General features: G+C 55.7%; 1 protein-coding gene across 1 annotated transcript in view; it reads right to left on the bottom strand.

Moving 5' to 3' along the window:
• The window catches only part of GRK6 (G protein-coupled receptor kinase 6), a 10,984-nt gene extending 901 nt beyond the window's left edge, over nucleotides 1-10,083 (bottom strand). Inside the window, exons 1-14 of the mRNA XM_010001983.1 lie at nucleotides 9,990-10,083; nucleotides 7,378-7,490; nucleotides 6,968-7,045; nucleotides 6,595-6,695; nucleotides 5,244-5,336; nucleotides 4,874-4,937; nucleotides 4,150-4,290; nucleotides 3,288-3,478; nucleotides 2,496-2,533; nucleotides 2,266-2,355; nucleotides 1,968-2,176; nucleotides 1,689-1,826; nucleotides 1,300-1,437; nucleotides 1,014-1,148 (exon numbers count right to left, since the gene is read on the bottom strand). Coding sequence (XP_010000285.1) covers nucleotides 1,014-1,148; nucleotides 1,300-1,437; nucleotides 1,689-1,826; nucleotides 1,968-2,176; nucleotides 2,266-2,355; nucleotides 2,496-2,533; nucleotides 3,288-3,478; nucleotides 4,150-4,290; nucleotides 4,874-4,937; nucleotides 5,244-5,336; nucleotides 6,595-6,695; nucleotides 6,968-7,045; nucleotides 7,378-7,490; nucleotides 9,990-10,041 — 1,581 coding nt within the window. The 5' untranslated portion in view covers nucleotides 10,042-10,083. The remainder of the gene's footprint in view (nucleotides 1-1,013; nucleotides 1,149-1,299; nucleotides 1,438-1,688; nucleotides 1,827-1,967; nucleotides 2,177-2,265; nucleotides 2,356-2,495; nucleotides 2,534-3,287; nucleotides 3,479-4,149; nucleotides 4,291-4,873; nucleotides 4,938-5,243; nucleotides 5,337-6,594; nucleotides 6,696-6,967; nucleotides 7,046-7,377; nucleotides 7,491-9,989) is intronic.
• Nucleotides 10,084-12,948: the final 2,865 nt, after the last annotated feature.

Genomic DNA, 12,948 nt, shown 5'->3' with positions numbered 1-12,948 from the left:
AGCAGAGCTCCCAGCAGCGGCAGGGCAAGGGAAGCTTTGGCTCAAACTGAGGTCAAGGCCTCCCTCATGAAGGCAGCGAGAGCAGGGAAGCAGGATTAGTGGCTCAGGGGGCAGTTAGAACAAGAAGCAGCTTGTGCTCTGCTGGGGGGAGGGGATAGGCATTGAAGGACAACACTCCTCTTTCCCAGATCTTGCCATGTCCACGGGCCACCGGGTATTTCCCTGAGCAGAGCAGCCAGGAGAGACTGCTCACCTCTGGAAAGAGAAAACATGTGGCAAATCACAGCTCCATCCCTGCTACAGGCAGCTGCCTATTCTCTGGCAGGTCCTGCCTCCCTCAGGAAGGGCTGGGTAACCCAACCCAGAGCGGGCTCTGGCTCAGGCAGCCCACTGAACGTTGAAACACAACTTGGAGCTCGCTAGGGAAGCACAAATCAGCACCAAGTGGCTGAGAGTGGGTCCAGAGCCAACCATGCTTGAGTCCCGCAGCTGCAAGCAGCTGTTGAGGCAGCAGCCCAGACTGCCAGTCCTGGAAAGAAGGCAAACACTGTTCTGGGCAGAGGAGTCAGCCAGGCAAGCAAGTCCATAGCAGCTGCAAGACATTTCCGTTCTCCTCATCCCTCGAAAGCTCTGCTCTCGCTGCCTGCTCAAGGTGTGGCAGAAATGCCCTGGGGAGCCCAGGAGCCCACTTCAAGAGCAAGGTATTCTTTAGGGATGGTATTATTAACGTAGAAAGGGAGCAGACTTGCTAGCTGAGTACCTTCAACAATATCCCTCTCCCTGAATGACAGCAGCATGTTTAGCCAGGACACTCCGTCCCAGCCCCCTCAGTTCCCCAGCACAGGGAGTGCCAGCCAGGTGAGGGCGGGACCCCTGCCCCTGGGGTCTGGCCAGCCAACACAAGGGGAGATTGCCTGCTACCCCCTCATGCCCACCTCCCTGCCAGATCTGCCCAGCACAGGCAAGAGTGGGGTCAGTGCTGCTAGAGGACTTGCTGGAGAGGAAACACTTACCTGTCTGCTGAATAAGCGCTGGAGTAGCCCCTTTTTGGGCTGTGGAGAAGGCTGCCCTTTCCAGTCGAGGTCTGGAGGCACTGTGCCATCTGTGCTAAAGACATTCAGCTCCTTAAAACACTCTGTCTCAATCATCTGTAAGAGGACAAATATAGTTATAGCAACTGCTACACAAAGCCAGTCACCAAGGGCCCAGCAGAGCACAAGAGCAGCATGGACCCTGCAGGACACTGCACTTGGCCATGGTGGGCACAAGATGGAGCAAAGAGCTGTCCTGCCAACCTACCTCGTTCTGCCAAGGAATGGGGACACTTCCCGTGGCAAACTTCTGGTAGAAGTCATTGTCTGTAGGCTCCAGCTCCACCCCTTTCACCGTGGAGAACTGCTCAATGTCCAGAACGTCTTTGCAGTAGATGGCCTGGGGCTAAACAGCACAAGGACTGCTCTGACACCAGGCTCCATGAAGATGCCACCAGCTCAAACAACCATGGCTCCTGCCCAAGCCTAGGACCTCCTCTCTCTGCAGCCCAGAGCTCACTTGACCCCTGTTCTGCCAGGCTCCAGAAACAAAAGGGAAGGGGATGGGTGCAGTCTCCTCAGATGAGCCACCCCAGGGCTCCTGCTTCCCTCAACAGCACCGGTGACTGAAGAGGTCAGGACATAGATGGCACTTACATCTGGCTTGAAGGGAGGGTCCAGCATGCCTGCTTCCAGCCTCCTGAAGTTGAGATGCCTGAAGAGAGGGTGCTCCTTCACTTCCTTGGCCCCAGCTCCTCGGCACCCCAGGCGCTCCAGAGGGTCTTTGCACAGGAGCTGCAACACAAAGGAAATCAGTGCCCTGGGTGGAGGGTGCTTCAGGCAGAAGCAGCCTTGAGGTCTCCAGAGATGCCATGGGCCTACTGGGCAACTGGGAAAGCAAGGACTTAAGGTGCTCTGGACCCTCCTCGCTCGTACCATGGTGCAGAGGGAGCGGGCACAGGGGGAGAACTTCTCTGAATACTCCTCCTGCACCTCCTTCACCAGCCGCTCCACCTCCTCCCGCTTGATCTTCTTCTTGCGCTGCTGGAAGGGGGACTGTCCTTCGATCATCTCGTACACCAGGCAGCCCAGGGCCCACCAGTCTGGGCTGAACGTGTAGTGCTCATTCCTCACCACCTCTGGAGCTGCAGAAGAGCAGGGGTGAAGGACGTTTGAGGGCAGGGAGAGCAGGTGTTCACTCAGAGAACACTTGGATCAAACCAGAGCCACTTACCCATGTAGCCAACTGTCCCCACCCGGCCCTTGATGGTCTGGCCCTCTGGCACATGCACAGCTAGCCCCAGGTCTGAGATACGGATGTGACCTGCACAGAGGAGGGGGCAAGTTAACAGGACAAGGCCAAAGGACAATGTTTGAAGCTGCCAAGAACACAGATAAACCCTGGTTCAAGCAAAGGAAGAGAGAAGGACCCAGGTCCAGGACTCTTCTTGACCCTGCACTCACCATGGTCATCCAGCAATATGTTCTCTGGCTTCAGGTCCCTAGGAAGGAAGAGACTCGATTAGCAAGAAGCCTGTTGTCAATCCAAGAGACAAGGAACAGCCATGATAAGCAGCAAAGGAATCCAATGCTCCTGCCTCGGGCACACAGATGACCTTCCCCTCACTCCCTACCCCCAGGCCCTTCTCTCCAGGGCAGAGAGGCAGGTCATGGCAACCTTGGACCACAGGAAAGCAGTCAGCCTGTGGCTGGTTCCTCTTTGCAGATGCAGAGCTCACTACGAAGCAGGCTGTGAGAGGGAAAAGGAGCCAAGGCTTCTTCTGCTTGTCCTGCCCCAGGGCAAGGCACATGGTAGGACCAGAAGAGACTTTCCAGCCCTGTTCAGTCATGCCATGGCTGCACCACACAACCCGGTGGGTTAGTGGTCATACAATCAGCTCATCTGCCCTCCTGCCCAGCTCTCAGCCTTGAGCACAATGGGGCAGCCCACCCTCCTCTGCTCTAGTGTCAATACTGCTGGGGAGCTAAGCACCCCAGTGTCTGCCCCAAGGCAGTGACAGAAAGATCACAATCATCACATAATGGTGATGATTTACCAACAGGAGGAAGCTCTCCCATCTCTTCCAGGAGATCAGCTTTCTGTTCCTGATCCCCTCTCAACCACCTTGTGCTGTTTTCAAGCCTGAGCTTATTTTCTTGAGCAGACAGACCCAGATGGGCTAGTAAGAGCAGCAGGAACCCTCTTGCTTCAGCATCCTGTGTAAGATCTCCCAGCCAGGACCAGGCAGCACACACCTGTACACAATCCTCTCCTGGTGCAAGTCCTCAAGGCCACAGCAGATCTCAGCAGCATAGAAAGCTGCCCGGGGCTCCTCGAAGCCAGCCTCTCCCATGTGGTAGATATGGAACTTGAGGTCCCCTCCATTCATGAGGGTCAGCACTAGGCAGAGAGCATCTTTAGTTTCATATGCATAGGCTAAGCTCACCTGCAATTCAGGGCAGAAAGGCTGTTAGAAGACACTGGAAGAGGGAGGTGCCTGCCCTGCCACCCAAGCAGCTGCTCACCAGCAGCAGGACAGGGCCTGTGCCAGCAGAGGAGGCAGAGGGGGAACTGTGCAAACCCAGGGAGGACATGGAAGCACCTAGCAGCCCCTGCACACCCCCAGCTTTCCTCAGACACGGGGGACACCATTTCCCTGAGCCAGAACTGCTCCCCACCAGAGCAAGCAGCACATAACAGCGACCCCAGGGCAGCATCTGATGAATCCTCCATAAGGGGAGGTTTCAGGCTGTCCACACCTCAGTGCAGCCAGGGAGAGCTCCCCACCACACAGCTCAGGGCCTGGGCTTCTGCAGATTCAGCTGTCTGGAGAGGCAGTTCTTGCTGCTTTTGCACCAGAGGTTAAGGAGGTGCCTGTGAGACCAGATGGGTGTTTGGGCCTGACTTTGGGGGCATTTAGGTCATTGTGTGGAGGCAGCAAGAGGTCTTGCCAGACGCCTGCCTTGTGAGAGATCTGCAGCCACCAGGACCCTATCCCATGGGCAGGGCCTGCTCCTGCCTCTCCATATCAGGTGAGGAGCACAGAGATGCAGGGCTGGCTGGTTGGAGGAAGCATCAACCACTGCAGCAAAGTCAGAGCAATTCCTATGTACTTACTACAAACCTACTGTTCACTTTTTCCAGGATCTGTTTTTCATTCAGGGCCATGGCCTCTCCCTTCCGCTTTTTGATCCGTTTCTTCTCCAGCTTCTTGCAGGCATACATCTTGCCCGTGGCACGCACTTGGCAGGCACAAACCTGGAGAGGGGACAAGGCTCAGCACTCTCCTGCTGCCATTTCCAGGGTGGGGAAATCTAGGTTCTGGTCTTAGGAGAGGCACAGGAAGGCAAAGATGTCCCTTTCCCCACCTCACTCTGAGGTTAGCCAGAAGCCTGTTGTCAAAGCAAGGACAGAGGGAGCAGTGACATCTCCAGATGTCACAGATAAGCAGCAGGGCTGTGATGCCCCTGCCACCTGCAGCAGCACCATGGCTGGTTACTGGGAAGACAGAAGGCTACTCCAGAAACAGAAGGAAGTCTGATAGTGACAGTTTTCGGAAGTGCAGTTTCCCCTGCCAAGACACCAGAACAGACCAGGAAGGGCATGTACCACCTACCCTGCACAACACCTCCCACACCTCCAGTGCCTGGCTCCTGCCCCTCAGGATCATGCAATGCTAAGAGCATAGAAGTATCCAGCAAAGAGCCCCCCTGGCCAGGACAACATGCCTCCAGGTCCTGGAGCAGCTGGTGGCACTCTGATGGCCAACTCAGGCTCATATTTGACAGCAGGCAACGGTGGCTGCCTGGTACCCTGAATGCAGGAAATTCCAGTCACTCACCTCCCCAAAACCGCCCTTGCCCAGCACTCGGTACTGGCGGAAAGTGTTCTTGGTCACTGGCTGCCTGTGAGTCAAAGGAAACTGGAGTAAGATGGGAGTAGAGAGAGAGCAGGGGCTGAAGTCCAAACCACCCTCATTCCCTGGCCTGAGAGACTGTGGCTTGCCCCAAAACCCCTGCTCAGGCAGATCTTGCTTCCCTGAGAGACAAGCAAGGCTGGGGCTGCTGATGGTGCCAATGAACGGCCCTAAAGGTGAGCAAGAGCAGACAAAGGCCGGGTCCTTGGCTCCAGCCAGGCCACAGCATGGGAAAGAGCTCAAGGGACCCCCCAAGCAGCCCTTGAGCAGGGTGCAGGCCACTGGAGACTGTTACCGTTCCAGCCATTTCCACTGCAGGAAGCGGTTGAAGTACAAGCTGTCGAGGTAGTCAGCAAAGGGAGCCACGCTCAGGTAGTCGTGGATAAGCCTAGGAGAGAGCAGAGCAGCAAGGTTGCTGAGAGCTGATCACAGTCATGGAAAAAGTCTGGTGGTCCTGGGAAGGAGGAGGTGAGCAGGCCCAAGATCCCAAGTCACTTTGCCATCCCTTCACCCAGCCTGGCACTGAATCGCCTGCACAGCCCCAGCCCAGAAAGCCCAACCTCCACTAAGCCTGATGCAAAAAGAAGGCACGTTGGAGGTAGCCCTGTGACAAACACAGCACCCTGGGACCAGGCTGGCATTGCACATTGTGGCCTCTCAGCACCAGCCAGGCTGTGGGACAAAGGGGGAGGACGGGACGCTCTGCAATTGCCCCTCTGCTCACAGAGGAAACGCACAGGCAAGGCTGCAACGAGCTGCTGAAAGCTGTCAGCAACGCTCAGCACCGGGTGCTGAGCTGATCACTTTCAGATGAATATCCAGCACAAAAGGCCACAGGGCAATCTGCTTGAGAGAGCTAACTGCCTCAGAGACCAGTGCCAGGGCTGCCCAGCGGAGTAAAGAGCCTTAGACATAGTGTCTAGACTGGAGACATGGATCAAGGAGAAGCGGACAGGCTCTTCCCCTTTCAGAGCTTGCCAAGAGCAGGCAGGGCCCAGCCCGGAGGCTCTGCATTCAGTGACACTGGTTACCACACACAGAGCTAACACTCCCCAGAAGACTGCAGCAAATCCATTGCCACAGCCCTGCACTCAATTAGGCAATGTGCTCCAGCTACTGCTCAGGGAGGAGTGGAGGCCATGAGCCGGGTTTGCCCAATGCTTCTGCTTCACACCCGGCGCCAGGACCTCAGCCACTGCTTCTGCAATGGAAACAGGACTGACCTCAGATCCCTGCAGCAACAACCAGCCTAACCTAACCACAAGGGCCACATCTGCAGCCCGCAGGAGAGGACAGTTGGCACAAGGACTGCAGCTGTCAGCCCTGCTCTGTGGGTGCCTACGAGATCCTGGCACAAGACTAGGAACAGCATGGCCAGATGCTGAGGTTTGCTGAAACGGGCTCTTCCTAAATGGCAACCCAGACCCAGGACAGACTGGGAGGAGCAACAGAGGATTCTGCAGCAGCCTGTGGCTCCCAGAGCCCACAGGAGCTCCTTTCATTTGCTTTCCCTCAGCTGTGCTGCAAACTGCTAGCCTAAAACACCCCAGCCCCCAGCCTTAGCACCAGCCCTTACTCCCCTGGGAGAAGGGTCCACAAGGGATGAGGTGAATTAGCTGTAGCACAGCTCCAGCCCTCCAACTTACTTAGTGGATTCCTGGAAGAGCTCCTTGGAAGGTTCCTGCTCCAGCCTCTCACAACAGGCATCCACCAGCTGATAGGGGACTTCAGGCACATGGTCCTCACTCTGGGGACAAACGGATGGAGTCAGGCATAGCGAGCAGAGCTCAAGGGTCCTGCTAGGAAGGAGAAGCCCACCAGAACAGCACACAAGAGCCCATCTGCTTTAGGGCCAGTGAAAAAAGCAGCATGGTTGCTTGTGAGGTGGTAGGGTGGCTCTGTACTCTGCCCTCACCGTCCTGCCCAGCACGTTTGCTGTGGCAGGACATGGGTAATGACAGCTGTCAGCCTTCCAGCTGCTCTACCCTTGCAGGCAGCAAACATAACCCTCTTACTCACGTTTGGCTTCAAGTACTTTTCAATCAGTTGCTGCCCACATTCCTTCCGCCTCTCATCTGGAGCCACTTCGTACCCTGCCTGCACAGAGCAAACAGCATGAGGAGCAGGTCCAGTCAGGAGCCAAGCCCTGCAACCAAGCAACAGCTGCAGAGCAGCAACACCCTCTGCCCAAGGTTTCCCAGGCTTTCCTGGAAAACCAGATCTCCAGCAAACACCTCCCTAAACACAGGCCCAGCCCAATCTTGGAGAAACTGCAATTCACAGGTTTTTCCCTCAGGAAAACCCTACATGCCCAGAAGTACCAGGCAACAGCCTGAGTGCCCAGGGCCAACCAGTTGCCTGGGCACAGGCCCAGAGTACCAAGATCATCCCTGCCTCCCCCAGGGAAGCCTGATGGGCTTTGCTCTTACCACTGCATCCAGGAACTTGACGCAGCGTGACAACTCAGGTCGTGTCTCACAGAACTGCCGAAAGAGCACGTGCCCGATGGGCTGCTTCTCACACAGGCTGTGGTAATCCCGCTCTGCAAAGGTGGAGAAGGCCACTCACTGGCAGCCCCCAAGGAGCAGCCACAGCCCACCGCCCTGGCTGCAGGCTTGAGTCATAAGTTGGCTGCTCACATGTCCCACCAGCCTGAGACTCCCAGGAGAGAGAAATGCACCCAATAGGGAAAAGAGGCATGATGCAGCTTTTATGTTCCCCTATGGAAGATCCTCTTCCCTAAAAGAGGTTTGAATGTCTGTCTTGTACAGCCTGCCTCTCTTCTTTCTACAGAGGGACCCTGGTGTCTCCTGCTTGCCTAGAGGCTCTTTTGCCAAGCTTCTCCCTGCAGAGATCAACTGACTACTCTGGACACACAACTCTTCTTGGAACATGCTTCTTTCAAGCCAGAGCTTCCAGGCCAAGAGTTGCTCTGATGACTCTTCAAAACCACTCATATTCCCAAAGGCATAAAAATGGGAGGCATTGTTTCCACGTCCTGTGAATGCTGCACACATAAATTGGATCTCCCCACTCCACTCCCTGGACATCCACTCACTTGTGTGTCAGCTCCTACTGCCCTCCAGAGCTTGGTTTCCTTGCTAATTCCTCCTACTCCTTCTCAGAAGCTTGACAGCCCAGCCACAAACCCCTTTGACTACCCAGAGCACTTCCAGTTCTCTGATTTTCTCTCCCCTTCCACTCATAAGATGTTTCCTGCTCATGGGCGAGAAGAGATTTCTGTCACAGCTGCTGCCATTGAGGGCTGCCAGGGGTACAACGTCCAGCCATGCACCAGCACCCCCAGGTTCTTCCAGCCCTCCCTGGAGCTGGGGCACTACCAGACTTCTCCTCCCCACGCAGCATCTTCTTCTGAGGAAGCTGTGGCTTCCTGAGGGTGCAGGAGGGCTCAGAGGGCTGGGCTGGTGGGGGGGAGGAAGCTGCCTCACCAAACCAGCTGGTTTCTTCATGTCTGCAGGGGAAGGAGTTCCCTTCAGCTGGGGAGGAGGAGTTTGCCACGGGGGAGATCAGAAGCTTTTGGCTGCACTTGCCACTGCCCAGGCATACACAAGGTTGTTCCCTGTGGCCAGGGCACACACAGCTCAATTCTGCAGTGGGTAACCAGCCCACCATGCCCATGGTCCTGCCCAAGTTTCCAGAATAGGAAAGAAGTGCTCTTCTAGCAAACTGTGAGGGGAAAACAAAACCACTCCAGGCAAACAGTGACCCAACCACGAGGAACAGGATCACTTTTCCCATGGGGAAACCAAGCAAGGCAGCTGCCACCTGGGCTAGAAGCACTTCTTGTGTGCCTCCCCAAGGGAAAGTGAAGACACAGTTGGCGACAGCCAGCTGCTGTGAAGGACTTGTCTCCTAAAACATCACCCGATCACTGTCCCGGACAGTGGGACAGCAGTGACAGACAGACAGACCCCCAGCACTCACCACCAGCTAGCAGGCAGCACAACAAAGGTGAAGTTCAGTGCTGGAAAACATGTGAGAACACCCACAGAAAGGACAGCTGCAGGCAGAGGATGGGCATCAGCTGAGGACACCCAAGCCAGAGAAGCAGACAGGGGTTGGGATGGCCAAGGTGGGAGCTGTGAAGCAGGCCCTGGGACTTGGCACATGGTATGCACAGCAGCAGAACCAGGCTGTTGTGAGCTTGGAGGTTAACAGTTTGGACGACAGAGGTTAAGTTATTCCAAGTGCTACAGTCCCATTGTGTCCTTCAAGGGAGCCACTCCTCTCCTTCGTGCTGCCAGGCCTTGGAAAACTTGGGCAGGGTGGAACTGGGAACTGGAGCTGCAGAAACCTCCCAAACCCACTCAGCCCAGTGAGACCTGCTCTGAAACAAGGCCAGTGCTGTGCCACTCTGCAGCTGGCAACTGTATCTGGAGAGACCACTAAAGCTCTCCCCTCCCTAGGGAGCAGAGCATTCCCACCCTCCGTGCCCCAAAACAATTTCACATGGTCTCAGGGCTAAGCTGCACAAACAGCATGAAAACCATGAAGAGTACAAAGTGCAGTATTAAAAAGACAAAACAAGCCCTGCCTATCTGTACACTTCTCATCCGTACTGCACAGCAAGAATCCAGTTTTGCCTGAGAAAAGCTGCTGCATCAGTGGCAGAAGCCAAGGTCTGCAGAGCAGGGCTGAATCCTAGACAGGGAGTCCAGGAGATGTCAGTAGGACCTTTGTTATGTATGCAAAGGCACCCCAGAGTGATGCTCCAAAACTCAGCCACACCAAACAGATATGTTTGCACAGAGAAGGTGTTGTGTCTCTAGTGAAGCTCATCACATCCTAGAAGGTGTGTGGGTACATCAACATGCACCACACAACTGTGACTTACATACCTGCTGTTTCTCCCCTGCACCCTAAGCTATGAGTGATCCTGGCTGGGACTTGGTTGATGTGTGCCCTGCTATATATCCCTGACCCTCACACAAGTCAATGTTGGGTGCACAACACCCACCCATGCTCTGCTCTGGAGCAAAGCCTGGGCAGAGCTCAGCTCCCACCAGCCAGGGTGTCTCACCGAGGGTTTGCCGAAGATCCTCGCAGAGGCTGATGTGGGGGAACTGCAGCATCTGGCGCCATTTCTTACTCTTGCCTTTCCGGTTCCCACCACCACCTGCAGGGCACACAAAATCGGTACCATGAGTTACGATGCAAAAACGTCCAACTGCAGCCTCGCCTTGCCAGGAGCTGGGAGAGGAGACACCCTCTGTCCATTTACATGAGCAAGTCTGGGCAAGGAAAACAAGACCGGAGTGGTACCGCCGTCTCCTGGCTGGTGGAACAAAAATGTGAGAGCCTCTGGCTGCCAGAGGAAGTGTACAGACCAACCACTCTGGCTGCTGAGCCAAGTCCCAACCAAAAACATGAGGACCTTTCACCTGGACATCCCAGTTAACTCGTATTTAACATGGAAGCACCAGGTCAGGAGTGCCTAAAGCCACAGGTTTCTCTGTGCCTGCACTGGAGTTCTTGGCTCCCAGGCCTGTCCTCAGGACCTCTGCAAAACTAATCACCTCTCCAGGCGTGAAGCTCTTCCTGCTGTAGTAATGATGTTCGTGCCACCTACTCATTCCAGACTGATTGCTTACTCCAGGGAGGGGCTCTTAGAGGGAGGACATGAAGCTGGGAGACAGGAATTCCTGCTCTATTCCCAGCTCCACAGACAACTCCTGCATTGCCCGGGGCTCATCACTTCAGTTTCCCACCTGTGAAGTGTTGACACTCCCACCTTTCTCTTGAGATAAGCCAACCTCAGAAAAGCAAGATCCAAGAACCAGGTATTATTCCAGCTTCAGCTGCTGGAGTGAATGCCCAGTGCTGTGGGACAGGGTGGGAAAGCTTCTAGATAGACCAAAAAATTTACATCATAGCAAGCACTTAGTACTGCAATACTTGCACGCCTGACTGCCAACCTCCAGGAACCAGCCAACCTCCAGGGATTGCCTTCCCCCAGCTTGGTGTCAAACACACACAAATTCCCACCTCCCTTTGGAAATATATTAAACCACCCTGCTGAGTTGGGCCAAAGGCTTTCTGAAATCAGGGGGGGGTTGAACATCATTTATCAGCTCTTGAGAAACACTTTCATAACACTTTCCTCCACTGTAGATGCAATTCAGCCCCTAATCTAGACACAGTCCCCAGGCACGCAGCTCCCTGCGCCGCAGGAGGCTGTGGTGGGACAGGCAGGTGGGATGGGGCCATCACAGCCACCCTTCTGCAGGGCCAGCCCTAGGCCCCAGCCCCTGGCACCATGCAGGTCACTGCACTACATCTGCCCAGCACCAGCAGCTGGTCTGCACGATTGTACAAACTCAGGAAGGAAGTGACTCAAGGGTAAGCAGGGGTGGAAGAAACCAGCAGCACAGACACCTTCTTCACAGCCACAGCTTGGGGTGACGAAATGGATGGGGACAACAAAGTGAGGGTCCAGGAGGAAAAGCCATCCTCACCTGACAGTGCCCAAGGCAGAGCTGTGCCCCACAGCACCTGGAGGCCAAGGACCAACAGGCTCCATTTCCTTGAGTTGTTTGCTTTGAAAGGAGGCTCCAGTGCCCTTCATGCACGGATCTCCCCCACCCTCCCAGCGCCACAGCAAACAGCCTGGCAGGGAACGTGTCTCCTGCACAGCAACCTCCCCAGCACCCCCATTTTGGCAATAGGCCACAGGTGGGCTGCCTCCACCCACAGCTCACCAGGAGGAAGCTTCAGGGCTTGGTGATAGCTCGGAGCTAAGCTAAGTCCCTCTGCCAGAGGCCAGGGAGGACAACAGAGGAAGGAACCTTCACCTTCCTGGGGCCAAACCCCCCTAGGAGAGTTTGAAGGAAATGTAGAGCACGGTCATCCTCTGGCAGCAGCTGAGGATGGCTGTCAGCAGTCCCCCCAGGGTGAGCACAGCTCCACATTCCCACACCAGATCAGGAGACTCACAGAAAGGCCAGGTTGGAGTGAAGCACCTGGTGCTACCAGACCCAGCCAGTAAAGTGGCTCTGTCCTGTCATACAGGCTGCCAGAGCCAGCAGTGTCCACCACAGCCACCCAGCCATGGGTGGGACAGCCATGGAACAGGCAGCACAGCCACTAGGAGCTCCTACAGACCAGAAGCCACCTGGCAGGAGGGTGCCAATGGATCATACCTGCCTGCAGCCACACTACCCACCACCCACCGAGGCACCAGAGGAGCACCGGGAACACCGCAGCAGCCTTTCAACACCTCACTCTGCATCAGCAACCAAACTCTGCTCTGCCAAAGGCACCACAGGAGCCAGTCTCTTGGTGTCCCATTCCATGCGAAGCAGGGCCTTGCATCTTCAAGTCCCAAGTGTTGCTGTTTGGTTTTATCTGGAATTGGTTGTGAAGCAAGCCTTGCCATTATGAACCATAATGTCATGGTCCACCACGGTCACTGTGCCTGAAGTACCTACACTAAGGCTGATACTCAAGCAGCTCAAAAATATATCTGTGTAAATCTAATTTCGCTGCTCTTTGCTCCCACAAATCTAATCTCTAAAGGTTTCTAACTGGATTTCAGTGGGTTCCTCAGGCTCCAGAATGACTGCCTACCCTGGGCCAGCAGGGACTGCACTTCCCAGCCACTTGATGTGATCTAATGAACTCCCCAACGTCTGCCCAAACCAGATCTCCTTTGCAGAGGCTCAGGCTCCTGTGTGACAGGCTCCCCAGCTCCGGGCCGTCCTGGGCTGTCCCCTGTGCCCAGGCCCGGGCATCCAACCACCGCCCCGCAGCAGCAGCAGGTCGGTGGCCCCGCAGCGAAGCTCCTGACTCTGTGGGGACGAGGGGCCGGTGTGAAGGCGAAGGAGGGGGGGGACTCACCCCTGCAGTTTCGGCATCGGCCCTTGTGTGGGACGCAGCTCTTTACCAGCCCGAAATCCACTTTTTCTCCTAAAACTGCTTCTCTCCGTGTCAGGGGAGCAAGGGCAGCCGCTGGAAGGGGCAGGGCTGGGACTGCCGGCCCC

Source organism: Chaetura pelagica, unplaced genomic scaffold (genome assembly GCF_000747805.2).
Source record: "Chaetura pelagica isolate M959 unplaced genomic scaffold, ChaPel_1.0 scaffold356, whole genome shotgun sequence".
In the NCBI taxonomy this organism is placed as follows: Eukaryota; Metazoa; Chordata; class Aves; order Apodiformes; family Apodidae; genus Chaetura; species Chaetura pelagica.
Note: the sequence above shows the minus strand (reverse complement) of the source record. Positions and strands in the feature narration are given on the sequence as shown.